We start from the raw sequence: 23,588 nt of genomic DNA on the forward strand, positions 1-23,588 counted from the left end.
GTGAAACTGCTGCTTAGCCCTTACATGCATTTGCTTATATTTTGTATTTTAAGCATACTGATAGAAATCTAGTGTGATATCTTATCACTATTTCCCATGGATATGTCTCCATCTTCACCATCTCTTTTTCTGTGAAAGCTTTCTCTCTTCATCCTTCATATTAAGCCTAACTGAATTAAATGCATGTTTACCTTATTTATCATCAACTCCCCCTTTATGTCTTCCATTATGTTAAATATGCACAGCTGAGATTTTCATTTCACTCTGATTTGGATAGAATTTATCAAAGTTCTCCATCTTCAGTTGGGATAAAAAATATCAAATGTGGGAAAAATCACATGCACTAACAAATGTATCTAAGCAGGCCTAGGTCTTCTAGTGCTCAGTTATTAAAAGCCTGTGCATTCAGTTACGTTACTGAAGAGTTAGGGAGGCGACCCTTGTTCTGACTGGCTCCTCCTCCCGGAGAGATATATGGCAGGCAGGTACATTGCAGTCCTCTCCATGCTGAGAATAGCAGTACATCTTGAATGGGCTGGTGCAGATGGAGGAGAACTTCATTTCTGTTAATTTTTGGTAGGAGTATACTGACATTTTGAAGGAATTTCAGAAGCGTTGGAAGGAATCCTGAGAAAAGAAAGAATTTGAGAGAGAGAAAATGTCCCCCTTAAGTTGTCTGATAGGCCATAGCATAGTTTGGATTCCTAGCTCTGAGGTCAGAGCAGTGCTGGAGTCAGGGTTCCAAGGCTCCTCCCTATAGCTAGCAAGGAACGGGGTTGGTTGCTTTCCAAAATGGCATCAGGGAGAGTTAAAGAGGGCAATTTAGGGCTGAAGAGGGAAGGACACTGGAGTAGCCAGCATGCAAGGTATTCTTTCCTGCTTTTTCTCTGAGTTGTCTGAAATGTCATTGTCAGATTACCCCTGCTGTTCTTTCTGTTCTGCATTGGCTAAGTGTGAGCCTTGGATGAAGCTTCTGTTCATCTGCACAGGACTATGCCCTAAGGCAGTATCTTCCAACCACATTGTTTCAAGTTACATCAGACTGCGTGTCTGAGAGTTGCCATTCAGTATATCTGGAGGGAATCCCATTGGACAAGGCTAACATGTCACTATCAACATTAACAAAAGCAAGATAGAAACAGAGTGAGTCAGAAGGGGCCTCCTGGACCATCTAGTCTGACCTCAGGCTGCAGTCTGCTCCACCATGTGCATGTCCAGCCTATCCTTGAATACCCTCACCGATGGGGCTTCAACCACCTCTCGTTAAATATTTCTTAAATTGTATAAGCCTGCTTAGGAAGTGAATTCCACATGACATTCATGTGAGGTATAGCACCTCCCTTCTTGGTCTGTAGGGGATGTTTGTTTCAGTTCATTTATGACCAGAATACATTTTTGGTTGATTTTCCATAGTTTTCTACAACTAATCTGCATAAACCTTCACACTGATGGAATTGTATTTCAGATGGATTCATACACATTTGCACAGATGTGAAACCTCACAATTCCACATTACCAAAAATGTGCTAATTACCCCAACATATGTAACCCTGCCCCACAAAATGAATATTTTCATGCTTTCTACGGAAGAAATGAACAACAGAAGGAAAGTTACCTGACATCCGTGATATTAGAAAAAGATTTTACAGGGTCCTTATGTCCCTACCCACATTTCTTCCTCTGAAGTGTTTTTTTTTTTTTTTTAATACTTATACAATTCTTTGAATTCTCCAAGCCTGCCATTACTGACCTTGGAGGATTGAGTGAACTATTCACATCCTGAATGTGTAGTTCCCAAAGGCACAAAGCTCTAATATGGACACTCCATATCTATCCGCATTCAGTCATTAGAAGCAAAAACATTCTCTAGTCTTTGCTGCTACAGGGGAGGTGAGAGAACACAATGAATGCAACCTGCATTGTTCAAACCAAAGTTTGAATTAAGTTAAAATCGCAATGTATAATAAAAACAGAGCTGTTAAGAACATTCAACAACACCATTTACCTTCAAGCCCAAAACACACAAAAGAGTAAACTTTATACATCTCTTTTTCTGAACAGTTAACTTTCAGAGTGTGATAGAAAACAGCCTTTCTAATTGCCAGTTGTCTATAAAAAGGTGCAGAAATCATGGCTCTACATTTCACACTTGGTTCATTGTGTGAAAGGTCATTGATGAGTCTTTATTGTAGGGCTTTTTTTTTTCATCCCGCGGGGAACACTACGGGGATTGTCATTTTGTAAGCTGCCATTCTGCTGCTTAAATGTGCTGATGACTGATGCCTCAAATGAACACCTGGTGCTCTAATTCTTTATTAGTCTTCTAGACTATAATTCATAGTAATCAACATGGAGCTCTTTGGGGAAGTATTAGGGATCACCTACTGCTTTGTAAATTATTCTACTTAAGGGTGCAAAAGAACATAAGCCTTTGAAACAATGAATTTTAAAGAGAGAAAAATCCTATTTGATCTTCAGCTCTAATTGTAAGTTCTTACAAAACTGTAAGAATTTATGAGCTTTATTTCTATTATATTTTCACTCTTAACTATATTACCCCCTATTGCTTGCACTTTCTGATATTTAAAGGAACAGGGTCCTGTTATTTAAAGGAACAAGGAGTAACAACAGCCTTTGGTGCATCATCATTTTTTTAGGCTTGCCTGTCCTTTTAGTTTTAATTATACGTTCATGCCAAATTGCAGGTAAATGGGCTACACAACTCAATTAAAATAGTTGTACCCCATATTTTTTCCAACAAAGTGGGAGCCCCAACCTGGACTTTAAAAATCTACAATGAATTCAGAAGAATTCAGCATAAACTGAGATTGGCAATTGCTGCCTTCTCCGCACCTCACCCATCTGTGAAATGTAAACAAAAGTAAAACTAGAAAGATGTCAACAACACAGGAGCAAATTTCAGTCTTGATGTCACAAATAAGAAGTTGCTTTACTGGCTACTTGTGCTGTTAGTTAACAAAAACAAATGGGCAAGCAGCATTGCATTCCAAGTTCTGAAGAAAACCTTTTGCAAGTCAAAGAATATGTGAACCCTCTGGGCACCAATATTTTTCTGGAGTCATGGCTTCCTTTTTTTGGCCATAGAAGCTCTCAAAAGAAGTCACACTCAGGCTGCATAACATTTAAAAGCTCGCTTCATTTTTTGCAATTAGCTTGAATAGCTTTCAAGGAAACATGTTGGGGGACATTGTTCTGGCTGTATATTGGAGAAAAAGAAAGAAGAAAAGAGAACTGGTGTCACTCTGAGTTGCAGCAATGAGTATCAAGCCGTTGGCATTACTTGATTATGGTTTTGTTAGCAAAGCCAGGTTTGCAACCAGAATAGCCTTTCGACAGAGAGGGGGATGCCTTCACTTCCTGGAGGGTGCAGTGATCCAGAGGAGGCTCCCACGCACGGAGTCAGCAGGGAGCTGCTTTTTATCAATTCTTCCTTCTGCTTGCATCCTCTTTACCTCATCCTGTGCTGCTCCAGATGGTCCTCCTCCTGCCCCAGATTCGGAGGAGCAAGTGTGGTTGCAGGGGAAGCTGTTACCAGGTCAAATTGCCCCTCTTCTTTTCCGCATGTTAGTGCTCAGAGAATGAAACTCTGATTATCTCAAAATTGTAATGAAAATGGAATATAATAGTGTTAGTAGTTCGTTTTTCTTTCATAAGTAACACTTTGTAAGAAAAAAAATCCAGTATCCACATCCCAAAGTGTTTAGTGCTTTGATCAGCCAATATCTTCCAAAATACGGCTATAAAGAGTGATGAATTAGTTCATTGCTCTAGGCTGAAGTGGGATGCTTTTTCCTGCTTCCACTTCTTCCAGCACAAATTGGCATTTGATGGTGTTTCCTTGCCTTTTAAAGAAAGTCTGGTGCAGCTAGGGCTATTGCTCATCTACATTTATTTCTCAAAATGATGCTGACCTACTTGCCGTTGTACATGGTGCCAGACTATTGTGCTTTCTTTCCTATTTTATCAAATACACTTAAATGAGAACAATATTTCATACAGCTCTTTCCACTGATCCACAATAAGTGTTAAGAAAATTGCTGCTATATTTAGGGCACTTTTTTGCTACTGGATATATGTCATATTTGCTTTTGTAAACAAAATTTTCAGCTAATTGTCACTTCCCCAATTCCATGTGCTTTTGCAGCTCGTACAAATAAGGAGACCAGTTACTATAGTGATACAATGATAGTCTAGGCAAAAAACAATTCCGTGATATGGGGTGTACAACATGGAGTACCAAGACTCTAGAAGAATTTCAGAATACTGACCTGATGTGGAGCCAAAAGTACCTCTGAAGCAGAGGTGCGCTTGTAGGTCATACTCCTCTTTACATGTAGCACTTGCTCCCTCTTTCACCAGAGGTAGCATGTCTGCATACAGCAGTTGCTAAGGCGTTTGGGCTGGTGGATCGCTTATACGCATCCTGCTTGAGGGATCCTGTGAGCAGCTGGTTTGCCACCATGCATACTAAGTGCTGGATTAGATGGACCTTTGGTCTGATCTGTCATGGCTTTTCTTACGTGCTTATGTTGTTAGCTAGGAGTAAATGGCATTGAACACAGTAACACATGCACAGGATCACACTGCTGCAGCACAATCCCTCCCATTAAAAAAACCCCCTACATTGTAACTCTCTTCCTTTCAATTTTATTGATTCTTTGATCATAACAGCTTATGATGATGTGTTGCTAGTTAATATCCCAACTTACAAGCCATCAGGACTCACAAATAAATACAAATAGAAAGCCTAAGCTCTTGAAAAGTGATTTCTTTGAAAAACCCTATCTGCAAGTGAAAAGCAGCCACTTCTGGAGTATAAGGTGTATTTATTTAGATTGTTGTACAATAAGAGAAGTTCAGGAGTCACATTTCAGTCTCCTGAAGCTGGCCATGCGTCTATTTTGGGTTCACAAGTTCCTTTAAGAACAAGTCAAGGGAAATGTAGTCTACAATCAGTTCATTTTCCTTTCATTCTGTTGTTATGGCTGATACTTCTAACAGACTAGGCATTTATCCCCCTCCCCCAAGAAAAGGGAATTATGTGAACAGAAAAACTGATTATATGCATACCATTCAATTATAGACACAATTGTTGGTACCTAGTTGACCTTTAGTTTTGCTACATAATAGCAAAATTATATAATATGAAATTGAAACCTGTTTATATTTTTTTTTCCTTTCCCTAGGGTTGGTGCTAGTGTTCAGTTCAGCTGTGATGATAATTATGTGCTCCAGGGTACAAAAAGCATCACTTGCCAAAAGGTAACAGATACCCTAGCTGCTTGGAGTGATCACCGACCAATATGCCGTGGTAAGTATATTTCAGAGGAAGACTTCTTAAGGTTTATGAAGAAAAAGGAAAGGGCAAACAGTTATTCATGAACAAAGAGTGTTGTAGCACTTTGAGTATTATGAGTGTAATTCTGAGCACGCTTGCTCACATACTATTGGGTTCACATGCTTGATATATATAACCTATACAGGCATATGTGTTATTGAAATGTACAATCCAATGAGATAGCATATTGGTGCTCTGTTGGCTGTTTATTCTACACACTGCGCAGAAAATGCCTGCATTTATTTTATCTTTCAAAGGTTGCCTATTTGATCATGTCTAATTTTTTTTTTCTGTGAAGGCCTATAACACCTTCTAGAATTAACACCCAAAAATGATGTCCTTATCATCATGGGGGATTGGGATGCTAAAGCAGGGAGCCAAAAGATAACCAGAATAACAGGCAAGTTTGGCCTTGGAGTACAAAATGAAGCAGGGCACAGGCTGGTAGAATTTTGTCAAGAGAATCTGATGGTCATAGCAAACACTCTTTTCCAACAACCCAAGGGACAACTCTACACATGGACATCACCAGACGGTCAACACGGAAATCAGATTGACTTTGTGCTCTGCAGCCAAAGATGGAGAAGCTCTATACAGTCAGTAAAAACTAGACCAGGAACTGACTGTAGCTCAGAACATGAGCTTCGTGTTGCAAAATTTAGACTTAAATGGAAGAAAGTAGGGAAAAGTACTAGGCCACTCGGGTATGACCTAAATCATATCCCTGATGAATATACAGTAGAGGTGACAAATAGATTTAAGGAATTAGATCTGATAGACCAGGCACCCTGTCTATCACATCTAATTCCTTAAATCTGAAGAACTATGGACAGAGGCTCACAACATTGTACAAGAGGTAGCAACCAAAACCATCCCAAAGAAAAAGAAATGCAAGAAAGCAAAATGGCTGTCTGAGGAAGCTTTACAAATAGCTGAGGAAAGAAGGGAAGTGAAAGGCAAGGGTGAAAGAGAAAGATACACCAAATTGAATGCAGAATTCCAGAGAATAGCTAGAAGAGATAAGAATGCCTTCTTAAATGAACAGTGCAAAGAAGTAGAAGAAAACAATAGAATAGGGAGGACCAGAGATCTCTTCAAGAAAATTGGAGATATGAAGGGAATGTTTCATGCAAAGAGAGGCATGATAAAGGACCAAAATGGCAGGGACTTGACAGAGGCAGAAGAGATTAAGAAGAGATGGCAAGATTACACAGAAGAACTATACAAGAAAGAACATAACGTCCCTGATAACCATGATGGGATGGTCACTGACCTCAAGCCAGACATTCTGGAATGTGAAGTCAAATGGGCCTTAGAAAGTCTGAGCAACAACAAAGCTAGTGGAGGTGACAGTATTCCAGTTGAGCTATTCAGAATCTTAAAAGATGATACAGTAAAAGTGCTACACTCAGTATGCCAAATTTGAAAAAAAAAAAAAAAAAACTGTCCACAGGATTGGAAAAGGTCAGTTTACATTCCGATCCCAAAGAAGGGCAATGCCAAAGAAAGTTCAAACTACCGCACCATTGCACTCGTTTCACATGCTAGCAAAGTTATGCTCAAAATCCTACAAGCTAGGCTCCAGCAGTATGTGGACCGAGAACTATCAGAAGTACAGGCAGGATTTCAAAGAGGGAAAGGAACTAGAGATCAAATTGCCAACGTACACTGGATCATGGAGAAAGCTAGGGAGTTCCAGAAAAACATGGAGAAAGCTACGGAGTTCTGCTTTATTGACTATGCTAAAGCTTTTGATTGTGTGGATCACAACAAATTGTGGCAAGTTCTTAAAGAGATGGGAGTACCAAACCATCTTATTTGTCTCTTGAGAAACCTATATGCAGGTCAAGAAGCAACAGTGAGAACTGGACACGGAACCACTGATTGGTTCAAAATTGAGAAAGGAGTTCGGCAAGGCTGTATACTGTTCCCCTGTCTATTTAACATATATGCAGAGCACATCATGAGAAAGGCAGGGCTAGATGAACCACCAGTTGGAATTGCCAGGAGAAATATCAACAACCTCAGATATTCAGATGATACCACTCTCATGGCATAAAGTAAAGAGGAACTAAAAAGCCTCTTGATGCGGGTGAAGGAGGAGAGTGCAAAAGTTGGCTTGAAACTCAACGTTAAGAAAACTAAGATCATGGCATCTGGTCCTATCACTTCCTGGCAAATAGATAGGGAAGAAATGGAGGTAGTGACAGATTTTATTTTCCTGGGCTCCAAGATCACCGCAGACGGGGACTGCAGCCAAGAAATTAAAAGACACTTGCTCCTTGGGAGGAAAGCTATGGCAAATCTAGATAGCATACTAACAAGCAGAGACTTCACCCTGCCAACAAAAGTGTGAATAGTCAAGGCTATGGTTTTCCCAGTTGCAATGTATGGCTGTGAAAGCTGGACCATAAGGAAGGCTGAGCACCAAAGAAATGAGGCCTTTGAATTGTGGGGCTGGAGGAGACTCCTGCAAGTCCCTTGGACTGCAAGGCAATCAAACCGGTGAGTCCTAGAGAAGATGAATCCTGACTGCTCTTTAGAAGGCCATATACTGAAGATGAAACTCAAATACTTTGGCCACCTAATAAGAAGGAAGGACTCACTGGAGAAGAGCCTAATGCTGGGAACAATTGATGGCAAAAGAAGAAGGGGATGGCAGAGGATGAGGTGGCTGGATGGAGTCACAGAAGCAGTCGGCATGAGCTTAAGTGGACTCTGGGTGATGGTGGAAGGCAGGAAGGCCTGGAGGAATGTTGTCCATGGAGTTGTGATGGGTCGGACATGACTTCGCGACTAACAACAACAACAATTTTGTTCTGGATATATTGTTGCATTATGGAAATACGTATTCTATTAGGGATGGATGCACCAGTCAAGTTACCATCCTAGAAGTTCCAGTGGTTGATAGGAATGTATAAGGACTTCAATGAACCTTGCAAAAAATACAAGCAGGGCTCATTCAAAGCCTGAATGCAACTGCAAGTATTGACTGCTGAAAATGTTTGCAAATTGTCAGATGTGCTCTCTTTCTATGTGCACAGCTTCCCCCAGTTTAATGTTGTGCACATTTTTGGATTTACACAAGTTACCCCCACATACCCAAAGATCCACGTTAGTCTATGCACTAAAGTTGTGCAAATATGAGGAAAGCCCACATTCATTTGCTGCTCAGTTGGTGCCTATTTCTATTTATGTGGCGTGAGCAATGATCAAAAAAATGAACAGAAATCATAAGTGGTGAGACATTCAGGGAATCCTAGTGATCTCAAACATTGTACATTTGTCCATCCATAGTGGTCTATTTAGTTCACTATTTCATTTCTATAAATTCATTTCCTAGTACAACTAATCTCTTTACACCAACTGACACCAATCTCCCTGGTTTATGCATTGTACTAACTTTCTTTCTCAGCCTCCCAAGGCCTTCTGCTTAGGAGCTTGTAGATAACATATTCAAAATTGGTATACTTAACATCAAAGCTTCCTGAAGCAAAATACAGCCTCTTCTGCACATTTGAACAATGCATATAAATGCATTGCTGTGCGGCACCATTTATTTATTTTGCACATTCATTGTTCAGGATTCATTATCAGGTTCTTTAGAGGAAAGATCAAGTAACATTTTGCAAATTCTCAAGACACTGTACTCGATGTTATTTCAGTCAGTAAGGACTGTATTTCAGCTGTAAGACAGCATTCATATTTATCAACTTTGCTATATGTGAAAATAAACTGTTAATCAATTCTGAATTTCTGTGTTTCAACCATGTAAATTAGAGATAAGTACTATTTTACAAAATTGATCTTCAGTGAAGGATCTCTAACACTCAAGAAATTAACTTCCTTGAAATCCAGTTTGTTCTCTTGGTTTTATACAGAGAAAAATTGCAAGGGAGAATCTTGATACTTGGCTCAAGCTGTGCTCTTGGCCCAGGCATTCATCACAACCCACTCTACACGTTAGCCAGGAGTTACATCAGCTTATTAGTTACACAAATTGAAGCAATATCGCCACTTTCTGTCACCTGAACAGGTGCCATGCCTCTGTGTAATTATAGTCATGATGTTATTTCTAATTGAATATACTTCACAAAGAGTATGAAAACATCTATTATAATGCTTCCTAGTAAGAATTGCTGCCAGCTATAGAGCCTACATGAAGAAATAAAGCAATGTACAACTCTTTTCTTGTTTTAAATTCCCTTATTGATATATGTATAAGAAGCAAACGGTGTGCTCCAGTTTCTGACAGTGAATGAACTCCAGCAATAGTTCTACACTGAGCATCTGCTGAATATGACAATGTTATTACTGAAATAAATGGAGCTTACATTTTCCTGATATTATTTGTTCCAAATGAATGTACAAAATCAATTAGAATTATTAATTGGCCTCTTAATTCTACAAAGCACATAAATATGAGTACACTTATTCCTGCAGCTCCATTTTGTCCTTGAAGTATACAAAATTTTAGTCATTCATATTTTCACAATATTATGAAACAAACCTTTAACTGGATCTCAGTTATACATAATATGAACAGCCATGAAGGGACAGGGCAGAAATGTTTTGAAGATCATACACTGAAAACCCTTTGTTAAATGTCTGTTGTTGTTTCTTCAAATTTTGTAGTGGACAATTTACAATAGGTAAAAGCCATGTCCTTGTTACACCATTCCTTGGACATCCCATGTGAATGTCCATGGACTTTCCAGCTCATGTCATTGGGAGCCTGGTGTCTATATCAGTTTTCCCAAGCAGGCAAAAAGTTGCTCCATGTGTTTGTGTTGGTTGTATCATTTCTAGCTAACGAAAGTCTACATGAGCATAGATTACTCTTGAACAGGCCAGGGTTACAAGCAAGAATAGTAAAAACAGAATATTGTTTTTTTTTCTACCACGCATTGCACATGGATGGTTCTGAAAATGTGGCATCACAAGTACAGCACATGTGGAATATGTAAAACAAATTTTAAAATCCCATTTATTGTATTAAAAAACTGCTTACATAATTGTTCCAAAACAAAATTATATGAACTGTGTACAAGCTATGGTTCCTGTGCCACCTGTAGTTTTGCTATTAGTTTTGATGTTATGGCATGGTGAATTATACCCTATTTTCCTTAGTAATATAAACTGATAATAATTTGTTTTTCTAAATAGGGTAATTTTCAGTGCTATTTGTATGTTTTCCTTTAAATCATTTCAATGTCTTACATTTTGTAATTCCATTTCAATGCTTCTATCGCTCTAGCTAGGACATGTGGTTCCAACCTCCGTGGACCAAGTGGCATTATCACATCACCCAATTATCCTGTTCAGTATGAAGACAATGCACATTGTGTGTGGGTTATAACAACACTTGATCCAGAAAAGGTACGCTTCCCATGTTTGTTCGTGTGGGGGTTTTTCCCCCTTAAACCACATTGGCTTTTTGAAAGTATCTAAAACAAGCATGCCCATGTTTAGTGTCCACAAATGTTGACATGCATAATCTTAAAAAGTACTTTGAACAGTGGTAACTGCAAATAAATAGCATAAAATATAGAGCAGAAGCATTTGTATGCTAGTCCATTCCATTTCCATTTCTTATTGTGTATGATAATAGATGCCAAAGTTAATATAATTTAAGAACTTTATATGAAAATTTGTGAATGTGGTATTTATGGGTAAGATTTCGGAATGAGTTGTGAACTATTTTTCGTTTCAGTACCCCAAATCCTAACTAATTGTATCGACAGATATTTGAGTTCAGCAAAATAGTAAATATTTAAAAAATGACTTTTATGGGTCCCCTTCTGGGAAGGTATTAGTTTTTAACATCACATTTTTTAATATACATATGTTGCATGTTTAATAAGTTCCACATTAAGAGAGATGAATATCAGTAAATTCAGAGCGCTAATGAAACACTGATAATATATTTTCAGTTATTAAGAAAGCTGGTACATAGTTTCCATTATATCTAAATGTGTTTCAGCAGTAATCCTTAGGACAATGTTAGTATAAATTTAGTATTTTTCAAGGGGCTAAAATAGCTAGGACTGGTTGGAATGTGATGTTATTCTATCTATCTATCTATCTATCTATCTATCTATCTATCTATCTATCTATCTTTATGTCACCCATTAACCAGGTAGATTTTCCAGGCAGCTTCTGCTTCTGAAGCACAATTATTTTGTATATCAGTACACACACACCCCTCCAGTATTTGGGAGGATATATTTCTTCCACACCTCTCCAACTTCCCTTTGGTTCCATAGATATATCTTTTAGAATGGATGCTTTCCACTTGGGAAGTGGAAGGGAAGAATCATATATAGGGAGTAATGACTAAAAGAAGAAAAGATAGGAACTAGATAAGGTATTCATCATTAAAGTTCTGCTTTATTTTATTTATTAGATTTATATCATGTCCTTTTGAGTTCACCAATTCAAAGCAGCTCCCATCATTCTCCTTCTCCTGCTCTCAGTCTTATCCTCAAAACAACAAGCCTGTGAGGTAGGTTGGGTTGAGAGTCTGTGACTCATCCGAAGTCACCCAGCTATTTCTATGGCAAAGCAGGGACTAGAAGCCAAATTACCTGAATCCCAGTCCCACGCTCTTAACAAGTACACCACAGTGGCTTTTACATTACTGTTTGCAAGAAATAAAGCTATCTGAGCTTTTATGCAGTGAACGCCAGTATATGGTCATGTTCTTACATGACTCCCCACTTAATGCAATCTTTGTCTCTTGCAGTACATTTATGTTCTAATCATTGCCACAGTCCCCATCTCCTAGTCAGTTTCTTTGTCTATTTCTCAGGCCTCCCAATACTCATCTGTCCCTACTCTGTTTTCCTAGTAAAACAGGAAATACACTGTTCCTACTTGAACCTTATTTGTAAACTAGTGCCATGTGCTCATCTGAAAACCTTTTCCAAAATTAGTGCCATGTGCTTTATGTGAACCAAGCAAGAAAAACTGCATGGAAAGAAATAAAATGGCTCCCAGTCACAGTGGGGTAAAAGAAAATAAGTTGGATCCCCCTGGGAAACCTGTGGGAGGACTGAGGGGGAAGGAGAGATGGACAACCTTTGGTGAGCCTGATTGTCCAACTGGTGCGCCGTGGGCTGTGGGGGCAACAACCAGCCCAGTGTGGCTTACTTTCAGGGTGAGTTACCATGATGGGTGAACCTACCAGGTGGCTTAACAGTGTGTAAGAAGGTAAGCATTACACGCTCCACATGCTCCTCTTAACTGTGTTTCCAAGACCACATTTGGCTGGAGTGCAGGAGAATTTTTTCCTCTGACTGCCCAACTTTCTTAGTCTGAAAAGGGCATTTAAAATGTCTAACTTTGGAATACAATGGATGTTCTCTAAATTCTAAGGCAATTTTGCAGAGGTCCTTCTGCCTTCATTAAGCCCAACATATATTTGTGTAGCAGAACAAACATGGTCTGATGAAATATACCCGCAGAGAGAAGAAGCAATTTGCTTTGGACCTTCTGTTCCACAAAGATCTAGAAACAACTGGGCTTACCAAAATTGTGGAAAGCAATTCTATGAGATTAGTTTACATTGTAAGAAAGGACAAAAAGGAAGGTATATTCGGAATCCTTGCAATTGTACATTTATCTCCAGTGGTCACCTTGTGGTTTGCATCTTACCCATAAGTAAAGCAGCCTAATCAACAAGCAGTTCCTTTGTCTACATCATTAAGCATCTGCTTCTTTTTCCAATGGCATTATCTTTTCCTGTTCAATAGTAATGAGCTATTCAAGTTTGTTCTCTACCTTTTCAAAAGTATTTCCTTTTAATGCTCTGCTTATTTTGAAGACTTGCCATGAGTGTTTCCTCTGGGTGCTGCTAATGTATCTGCTGATCACAACCCTACTGAGCCATTTCTTAGAGTTTACTGCTCAAAAATAGCTACTTTGCAATGATGTTTACCCCCCTTTTCTTCTGATGGCTTAATCTTGGCTATACTGCAGGTGTTTTAATTTGCAGTTAATTCCTGAGGTATTTTACCTTCACTGTTTTGTGTTGTTTCTTGCTTTTTAATATTTGCCATCTTTGGATAATTTCCAGAAGCCCAACTTCATTTGTTGCTACTTTGTCACTGTTCAAGCTGCACTTCCAGTATGCTTTAAGCATGCCCTTGTATTACCTCCTGTTTTGGTTCATTTTTTCCTACCTGACTGAAAGACCCCTGCTGCTCTCACCATTCCATGACAACTATTAACCACTCTCCTTCCCAGTCCATAGGAGGTCCAGGTGTGGTGTGGGTTTTGGCAATGATTCTCAGTATGGCACATTATTATTCTGATGAATAAAGGCTATGTGAGTATTGCAGCTTTTCTGGGCTATAGTAATTCCTGGTTCATTGGCCTGTTAAATAAAGGTGACATATGTGAGAGGGCAATGTTGAAAGGACACTGGATTCAAGAGAGGAGAAACCTGCATTTCTTCAAGATGGCTGTCTTCTTTTTACCTTAACTGTTTATGTTTTGCTATAGACCAGGGGCATACAGATAATTTTGGTAGGGGAAAGATTATCCACCTTCCCAGTACGCCACAGTCTGTATGTAATCATACCCATCTGACATCATTTGCTGTCTGACCAAGTGCCAGATGAGTTGACCACCTGGCACTTGGCATATGCTTCACTGCATATGCATTTTCCCCATTGGGAAATCCTGCACACAGAGAAGCAAGATGCTTCTCTTTTCAGGCTTGCCATCTCTTCTGCCCCTGTAGCAAGGAGGTGGGACAGTCAAAGTAACAGTGTTCCCTTTGACTCAGCTACTCCTGAGTTTCCTCAGTGGAATAGCAAGGAGGACTCAGCTTTGCTGACTCCAACTTTCCTCTTTCCCACTTGTGGAATAAGGTGGCTTGGTCAAAGCAGAAAACCACTTGCTTGTTCATGGGTAGAGCAGCTACGTTTGTCATCACAGGTGAGGCACAATGCCTGCCAATTCACTTCTCACCACTGCTCTCTCTGATCCAAAATCAGGTATAACTCTGGGGATTCCCATCTAGCACATCAGCAGTAGAATTCCTGCTGTTATCTCTGAACTCAGCTCAGAGAATGTTGCAGAGGGATGCCCTCTGAGGGAATTCTTCCAGGTGTGCACCATAAAGTCCCCCTACCTGGAGGCAACCACAAGAGGCATTATGTGCTGGATTCAGGTACTCAGTGGGTTGGAGGTTTGGCATTCTGTTATGAATTAATAGGATCAGAGTTTAGAATACTAAGTGCTAACAGCCCTTTCAGTCTGCAGTTTTTTAATCTCTTGCATTAGGCGTTCCTTAGAGATTATTTGTCTTACAGATGACAGAGTGAAACATATGCTAAGTCATACTCTCTGTGGCTATATTAATGTAAGGATTTCCATCTCATGCATATTCACCTCTGACTGTGGGCAAATATTTGTTTTTAGTCAGTTTAAATTAATGGTAATAATCAGTTCCAGGTTTTCTGCATCTGATCAACAATATTCTGATTATGATAATCTTTCATGCTGTTTATTTTTTGTTCTGATACAACAATGACATTAAATTGTTGTACAATTTACTTCATGCTTGTTTCTCAGTAAAAGAATAATTTAATGGAAAGTGAATATATTCATGCTGGAGCAGTCACGCTTCAAAGATGAATGCCATCCTAGACCTCTATAATATTTAATGGAAATATACATAGTATTCATAGATGTAAGTTAATGAATTTAATGAATATATTTTAATAGTATACTAGTAGTATTCAAGCACATTGTATATGATGTGATAGTACAATGGATAGTACACTGTGATAGTACAATAAATCAAGAGTGGATATCTTGGATTGCAGGCACTGTTTTGTGTGTGGATGAAAATAATGCAGAATAAATTAAGGACACAATGGATTTTGAAGTGGCACTGCATTTTAACTGGGAAGGTGTTAATGAGGTTTTGTATGAATCTGGTATATCACCCCATCTTTGCTGCAATCTATATTCACTAAAGACGGTGCAAGAAGTACTCACAGGAAAGATGAGTATAAGAACAGGATAGATGGTTTCTTGGTATGTCTGAAGAGACTTGGATACATCCAAAGCAATTTCTCTGCCTGCCCTGCACAGAGGGGTACGATTTTGTCCCATCTTTGGAAGCACAATGAACTCCTCCCCGCCATCCCAACTTTGGCAGCTTGAACAAAGAGTTGCAGACACATTCCTCAACCCATGGGTTTTGTTTGTAAGCAGCATCCTCCCCAGTCTGCTCACTTCTGGAAGTGCAAGATTGGGTCAGTGGCCAGTGAAACTGAGTAGGATATTTTGTACTCACGCTTTAATTTGTTGCAAGACAGTAAGACCCCCCTCCCCAAATACTCTTTAATGTCCTGTCAGATGTTTCTCAAGACATCCATCCATCCATCCGTCTTTGGCCTGGATATCTTCCATAAAAGTATGTTTTGTCTGTCAAGTTCAGTGCTTAAGTGCATTCCAAAGAATTAGGTCAGAACTGTCACGCTCAGGGCAGGTTCAAGGGATGCAGTGAAACAATGCCAATTGGTGTCTAGTAAGCAACATACAGCAAAAAGCGTCGCAAAACAAAACAGCAACCAAACCAAACCAAAAAGCCATAATTGCACTATCACTATCAAGGTATGATATCTAAGGTTTTCAGGTTATGAAAAGCCTGGGATTAAAAAGGAACCACAGGAAAGTTGTGCAATTTCTACTCCTCCAAAAAAAAGGCTACAATCACAACTCCTCCAAAACATCAGCATGAGTTCCTTATCCATGTGGAGGAATATAAGACCTACTTTCTCTGGCATTGTTTAGCAACAAGTAATGCAACTTTGCAGCTAGCAGGAAGCCTTGGGGCATGCCATATGTTTCTTTCTTATGCTGCCACCCAGATGCACTTTGAAACCCCCATTTCATAACGCAGCATTCAGAATGTTAGCAGCCAAGCATGCCATGATTTGAGACAGGTTTCACAGGACACTAAGATGCCAGACAGTTTCCTACATTGGTGCCAAGTCTAAAAAGGCTAGCAGCAGATGGTACGGTTTCCTCACCCTGTCCCCTTTCCATTTCATGAGCATCTTCTGTAGGAATGCATCACGTAACAGAATCTAGTCCATGTGCCGCATGCCCTGTCGAAAAAGAGTTCTCCCACTTTGTGCGTTTGCAAAGGGTACTCTCAGCCAACTGAACATTTTTGCCCAATTGGCGGCCTTTTTTTAAACAATCAGTAATATAAATCAGTGTAACAGTGTCTCATAGTGCAGGATGCTTTGTGATACCAGACATTATGCAACAGAACTGTTGTGCAAGCAGCTGCACTTGCCAGTTCTGCTGTGCAGGCAGCACCCAGTGCTTGTGTGATGGAGATTTAGCAGCTCTGAAAAAATCCCGGAAATGAGTGTTAATGAAGAATTCTGGCTCAGACAGGTCAGCAGAGCTCCCTTTAAGCAAGTTCCCTTAAGCTTGTCGCATAGCAGAGTAGGAAGTCATCAGCAGAGTCCACTGCCAGGTAAATGGAAATCACAACTTACACTAAGGCTGTATTTGTAGGCATTATTACAGAGAAGGGATCCCCAGTGACTCGCTTGTTAGTAACCATGTAAAGGATTGGCCTGTAGATTAGTAGGCTCTTTTTACTGGCAGAAAAATAAGGTTTAAACAGATAATGAAGCAACAGGAGTTCTCTTCACTTATTAATGCGATAATAAGTGGAAGAAGTTTGTGCCATACCTGCAGTCGCCATACACACACAATCTAACCTCAAGCACAAAGCCAGCAAGCGATCATCATATACACCTATGATCTGTACCCTCCAAGTAGGACATGTTGTATATAGAAGACCCACAGAGAATGAGTCTACACTTCCTGCTCCTTGCCCTCCATTTCATTGATCAATTGCACAGGGATTGTATGAAAAGGGCTAATGGCAAAAAAACTGAAAATATACATTCACAGAAAATTAAACGAAATTAAAATTTGCAGTGGATTGTTTGATTGTTAGATGGCAATGATTAATTCATATATATATATATATATATATATATATATATATATATTGCATCTATTAAATTGTTACCATCAGTATTGTAAGCAGAATCGGTTCTGCTTGATTTATCAATACACCTGCTCTGCAAATGTAATCTTGTATATTGTTCTTATGGCTGGTAAGAATGCAACCAAATGTGGTCCTGCAAATTATTATATATAGATTGTTACTGGTTATTTCCTTTTATTACTGAGAAGTTAATAAGATATAATTACAGGTGAAAAAGAACTACTAGATATAAGGAAGTCTTATCTATTAATTTTGCTGTTTATCTGACTATCATTTTATCATGTTGAATGGCACTTTTTAAAATTCAGATAGAACTCCTGAACCATCCTAAGCCTGAAATATCTAGTACATGGTCAAAAGAATTTGAGAAATATAGTGGCTTCATCAGCCTATGTGGAGAAATCATTTATTATAATTTCATGTTCTTAAGTGACACTTAAAATATTGTTGGATTTCTTTTATTTTTAGCAAACCTGAGTAAAATACAATGTATATTGTATGCATTCATAAACTGATAGTTACCAAGGAGCATAGCTTTGCTCTTACCTCATGCCAGACAAAAGATGCGACTCAGAATGAAGCATGTGTATGGCACTAACATTATAATGACTGAGTTAATGAATCCAGCCTTCTCTTCTCTTCTCTTCTCTTCTCTTCTCTTCTCTTCTCTTCTCTTCCACACATCTCTCCAGAGAGCTTACATATTAAAAATCCAATCCAATATTAAAATGAAGAAAGCAAGACAAATAAATGCAGTTAATAAACAAATAATATCTAGCCCAGGGAATACTAAAATAATTGCAGCAAAGAATCTATCAAGTTAAAATACAACTGAACAGAAAGCCAGAGAAGATGGAGCTTTCCTAAAGGCCTGCAAGCATAAGCCTAACAGGCCCTAGATGGCAACTTGTCCTGGAAGCACGGGGCCACTGAAGAAAAGTCTATCTCCTCTGTACTCCCCAATCCAATTGTCCTGAATACTGGACAAGCAAGAAGGCTTTATTCTGCTGATCCTAAAATGCAGAAAGGTAAACATGATCTTTCAAGTAACAAACAATGCAAAACTTTATAAGTAAAACCTAGAAATGCAAATTGAAATAAGGAATACAGTGGCAACCAGAACAGCTGGAATGCTATACATTTCACATGGGACTAATACTTGGGCAGCCTTATTGTACACCTTCTGAAATGTTGTATTCTAAAAGAGAGCCTAAAATATTTGAAGTAGAAACAATATTCAAGGTAGCCCCATGAACTGCACATCCTAGTAGTCTAAACTGCAGGCAAGGTAAGGGTTCTTTACATAAATTGGTAAAGCAGTCCTGGCCATGGTTGCCAGATGAGCTTTTCCAGTTAGCACTGAATTTAGGAGAACTTTTTTTTAATCCCTACTGGGGCAATATACAGCTTCCGCCACTAACCATTGCCATACAGAAACTCCCTGAAACATTGGCCTGGTTTGCACATAACAGTAATCCAGAATAGCGGTTGTCATTGAATTGTGGCTTATGCTTGAATCATAGCTTGTAGCTGCTATGAGAGAACTCTGAAGTAAGTATGGGTTGTTAACCATGAACAACCCAGAAAGAGACACTGTTGTATATTGTTGGCTTGTTCATAGTTAAAAACCATAGTTAACCAGTAGTACAGGATTTTCACATAATGATAACCCACAATTCAACAACTACCCATGATTCAATGGCAACTCATACTCAAGTCATACTCTTGGTTTCTGTTACATGTGGACCAAGTCATTAAGAAAGTTCCTATAGATCCTTATGATTTTATTTCTTAATAAAACCAGATTTTTCTGTTTGACATTTTATATAAAATGGTAGAAAAATATAATAATATTACTTTAACAATAAATGCAGGGTTCAAGGCATGCAGAGGAGAAGTTTGGTTCTTTCACACAGCAAAACAAAACAAACATTCTGCATTTGTTCATAAATGCCTTACCTTGCAGTTACTTGGACTATTCCATGATACAGTCTTAGCACTGATAAAGGAAATTATTTGTGAAGCTGAAGACTAATGCAAATTTAGCACAGACCAGTTAGGGATGGATTTGTAGGTTTTGCTTTCTCCTGCATTTGGTATTTTAAAATCTCATTCTCCCCTACTCCTGCCATCCAGTATATCAGCCTTTCCCAACATGGTGCCTTTCAAATGCTTTAGATTACAGTTCCCAGAATTCTTGACCAGAGACCATCCTGATCAGGGCTGATGTGACCTGAATCCCAGAAATCTAATGGGCACCAGATGAAGGCATTTACTATATACGAAGAACTTTTGACTTCTGTTAAAATTATTTTTTTTAAAATCTCACTCATCTGAACCAACCACTGATATAACAATTCATTGCATGGAGAGAGCTATGTTGTCTGATGTCTAGTGATAAAAGATGAGAATCCTGTCAGAAAAATAGAAGTGGCAACCTTAATTCAGTACCACAAGCATTGAAAGCCAGGCTTTTAAGCACTTTGCTGTGTCTGGATGGATGAATCTTCCCATTTTGCTTTCTTTTGTTTTATTTAAAAATTTCAAATTTTTTCATCCTGTTTTTGAAGAAATCGATGAACTCTGATAAATATTATTTAAAATATTGGATTTCTTACCCATTTCTTGCACAGATTCCATTTCCATATTATAATCACCCTACCATTACATGGGAGAAAAAAGAGTAGAACATTTAGTAGGTTCACCCAAGTCCTTGATACAGATTACATGAATTTAGGGCACAAATCTCACTCATGATTAATTTTTATATGTAGGATTATAAAGCATGTCAATCTGGCTGTGTGTGCTGGAGTTGTTCTAAAGTTTTACCCCAAAATGATGACAAATTGCTAAGCTGATATTTCAATTTGAATATTTCTGTTTCTGAATACTTCTTAATATGGCATCTGGTGCCATCTTAAGTAGATGTAATAATTATGCTAAACAACATCAGAACCTATTCTGAATACAAACCATTAGGAATGTTAAATACTTTTTAGGCAAAATATGTAGCTCTGGCAATAAGGAATTATCTGCTTTTATCTTCTCATTCATTTCCAGTGACTCCTCCTTCCTGTGAGCTAAACTTTTGGTCTTCTGCTCTTGCAGTGATGGCTTGCATCTCCCACAATGACCACTGAAATATCCTTTCAAATTTGCCCCTATGCATGAAACACTGAATTCATAGCATTATCCCTTCTTCCCAATTACATGCATTCTGTGATGCATATGAGAAAACTACCTGCTGATAATGGCTAGATAAATGGGGCAGCTGAGAAATCTTAAAAAGGAAGGCAGGAAACAAATGCTAATTTATTTGGGGTAAGAGATTTAACTGACTCTTAATAGCATCCATTTATTTATTTTATTTTTAAATACATGGCACTACAGGAATTCTGCATTTTGGGATTCAGCATCAACACAAATACTGAAAAAAAAATCCCTTCCAGACATTTACATCAGAAATTAGTGTCAGCACCTAATTTAATGAATTCTCTCAGGTAAATTGTTAAACAGAAGCATCAGTTTAAAGTAAAAAGGCACTAGGGAACTGTATTACAAGATGGATGGCCTGGAGCCAAGAAATTGATGCCAGATTATGGCAAGAGGACAGTCAAAACACTCAAGTTAGAGAGATGGAGAGAAACAACATGGATATAGTTTTCCTTTTCACCAATGGGACATTCCCTATTCAAAGTTCTGCTCAGAATGCTCTTACCCACTGTTCTGGATAGCCCTCAACAGTCCAGGGAAGATTTGGGAGGACATGTGGATAGATGGCATCCTTTTTTTTTTAACTGTGGATATTGAGGATGTCACCTATGTCAAACAGTCCTTAGCATTAACATAAAGGAAGAAACAAAACAAAAACAGCTGCAACAGTAGAATCCTTTTCCTAGACCTGCTATGTGGCACACTTTACAGAAGATGGACATCCATTTAAAGGACTGATTGTTTAAAGGAATGTTCAGTCAAAGAAAGATTTAGGGTTCACCCTCTTTGCTTGCCATTGGCTAGACAGAAATCTCCCTTTTTGGAAGCATATGAGGTTTTTATCAACCTTCTATTTTTAACCTTACTTTCCACTAGAAAGGTCTCTGGACCCATCTGTTGATGTCTTGCTGATGTGGGATCCCATGGAGCTGGAGAAGCAACAGGGTACAGCACATTCTGGATTTTTCTTATCCCTCCCCATCCCCTCGTAAACTCCCTTTTTTTTCCTCTTTGCCCTTGTCCAAGGTCATAACAGGGCCATCAGAAGAAGAGCCACTGTTGAGCCCTCTGTAATGACTAGGAGTGGAGCTGTGATGCAAATCAGAGCTGGATTTTCACCTATTGGCCCTTTTTTGTCCTTTACTTTTGGTGCTATGTAAGTGGCCACCTTACCTCTTCCTGATGTACATTGTTTTGTGCTTTCAGCAAGCTTTTTCAATTGCGATCAGGATAAAATTCTAGCTCATAAAGTACTCTTATATCCTTAAAGATAGTACATGTTGCTATTTTTAATCTCCATTTTTAAAATAAGGTTTGGGTTCGGGGGTTTATTTGTTTTAATTCTCAGTTTTTATGGTACATTGTCTTGAGCGCTCACTGACTGGACAGAAGATCCAAAAATATTCTAGATAAATAAATGATATGAGTCACTACTACCTATTTACAGATTAATGCATATGCCACAAGAAGAAAAGAAGATCTAGAAATATGTGCAGAGTTAATAATTCAAGAATGTGTTGTCATCTGCATATGGAACATATAACCTGTACAATAACACATGTATATGCATTTTATCAAGGGATGAAGCTTTATTAAAGGAGTATTTTTTACTAGCCTGCCTGAACATATGTAAAATGTGTGTGTGCATGTGTAAAGGAAGACAATAAACCCCAAAATGGATAACTGGAAGCCATTTGTTTAAAAATACCACATGGATAATAATGTATTTTTGTAAGTTCGTTAACAGAGAATAGTTTAGGAAAATGGTAGCCTTATCTAATTATGGTGTCAGAGACACATTAAGTAGAATAATGTGTTCAGTTATCATCCAATCTGTCTCTGACAGATGTAGATAAATTGCAATGTTGCCATAAATTAGCAGTAATGACTAGGTAGTTGGGTAGATTTAATCCTGAAAAGGGTCTGGTTATAAAAACAAGGCAATATAAATTAAAGGCAATGACAACTAAGGAGGAGATCAAATAATTCCTGCATAGACCTGGCCCTTTTCTAATTCCCAGCGTCTATGACACCAGCACGCTCAGAGTTTTTTTCTTTCTCCTTCACTATGGATATTGAGAGAACAAGAATAGACCAGATAGTATACTTTTTTTTACACAGGTGTCTCCAAACTGCAGAAAGTTGGCCTAGAAAATGGCTTGCTGTTTTAGTACAGCACAATGGCCTAGTGACTGAGCTATTAACCAGGGGTACCTAGTTCTTCCATGAACGCATAAAACAGTCCTGGAAACATCCAGTCTAACCAACTGAAAGCATCCATGTCAGGTGTAAAAATAATGCTACTAGCTCATCTTATAGGCTGATGCCAAGTATAACTGAGCTAATTATGTGAAATGGATATTCTAAAGCATTATGTAAATACTAAGCATTATATTAATATTATGCATTATATTAAGAGTAAGTAGCACAAATCCAACTGGCTATTCTAGTATTCTGTCTTCAGAAAAGTGTAGACATAGGTAGATGTACTTTGAAGGCTCTCAAATGGAGCTTGACAGAAATAGTCATTCTATGTCATGATGAGATTTCAATTTTCGGATGTTACAGTTAATATACGTACTTCAGCAGTGCTACTCAACAATGGAATGTTGCTGTTTTCATTGGATTAGATTCAAAGGTTTGTTTCATAACCTCACATGCCAAAATAATTTTCCTTCTGTGAAAGGAAACTCTTCCTAACAGAAAGGAACCAAAGCATACACTGACATTAAAGCATCTCCCATAATGTCAGAGTGATCAGAGCAGCTCTGGTAATTCAAAGCATCTGGTATCTAGAGATGATCTTACATGGTCCATTGTGCCTAGGGTCAGACAACATGAAAATTAGATCTTATATATTTATAATGGCCTCCACCATGTGCATATTCCATCATGTAATCTGGCTTATTGTGCTGCAGATGGACTCCCACTTTAACCTGTTAAAAGCCTTTTCTGCATTTA

At 38.6% G+C, this 23,588-nt stretch overlaps 1 protein-coding gene across 1 annotated transcript in view; it reads left to right on the plus strand.

Annotated features, from left to right (window-relative positions):
- CSMD1 (CUB and Sushi multiple domains 1) overlaps positions 1 to 23,588 on the plus strand; it is a 909,441-nt gene that overhangs the window by 564,558 nt on the left and 321,295 nt on the right. The window contains exons 10-11 of the mRNA XM_044419148.1: positions 5,208 to 5,332; positions 10,617 to 10,738. Of these exons, the coding sequence (XP_044275083.1) occupies positions 5,208 to 5,332; positions 10,617 to 10,738 (247 nt within the window). The remainder of the gene's footprint in view (positions 1 to 5,207; positions 5,333 to 10,616; positions 10,739 to 23,588) is intronic.

Source organism: Varanus komodoensis, unplaced genomic scaffold (assembly GCF_004798865.1).
Source record: "Varanus komodoensis strain SLA01 unplaced genomic scaffold, ASM479886v1 scaffold10, whole genome shotgun sequence".
NCBI lineage: Eukaryota > Metazoa > Chordata > Lepidosauria > Squamata > Varanidae > Varanus > Varanus komodoensis.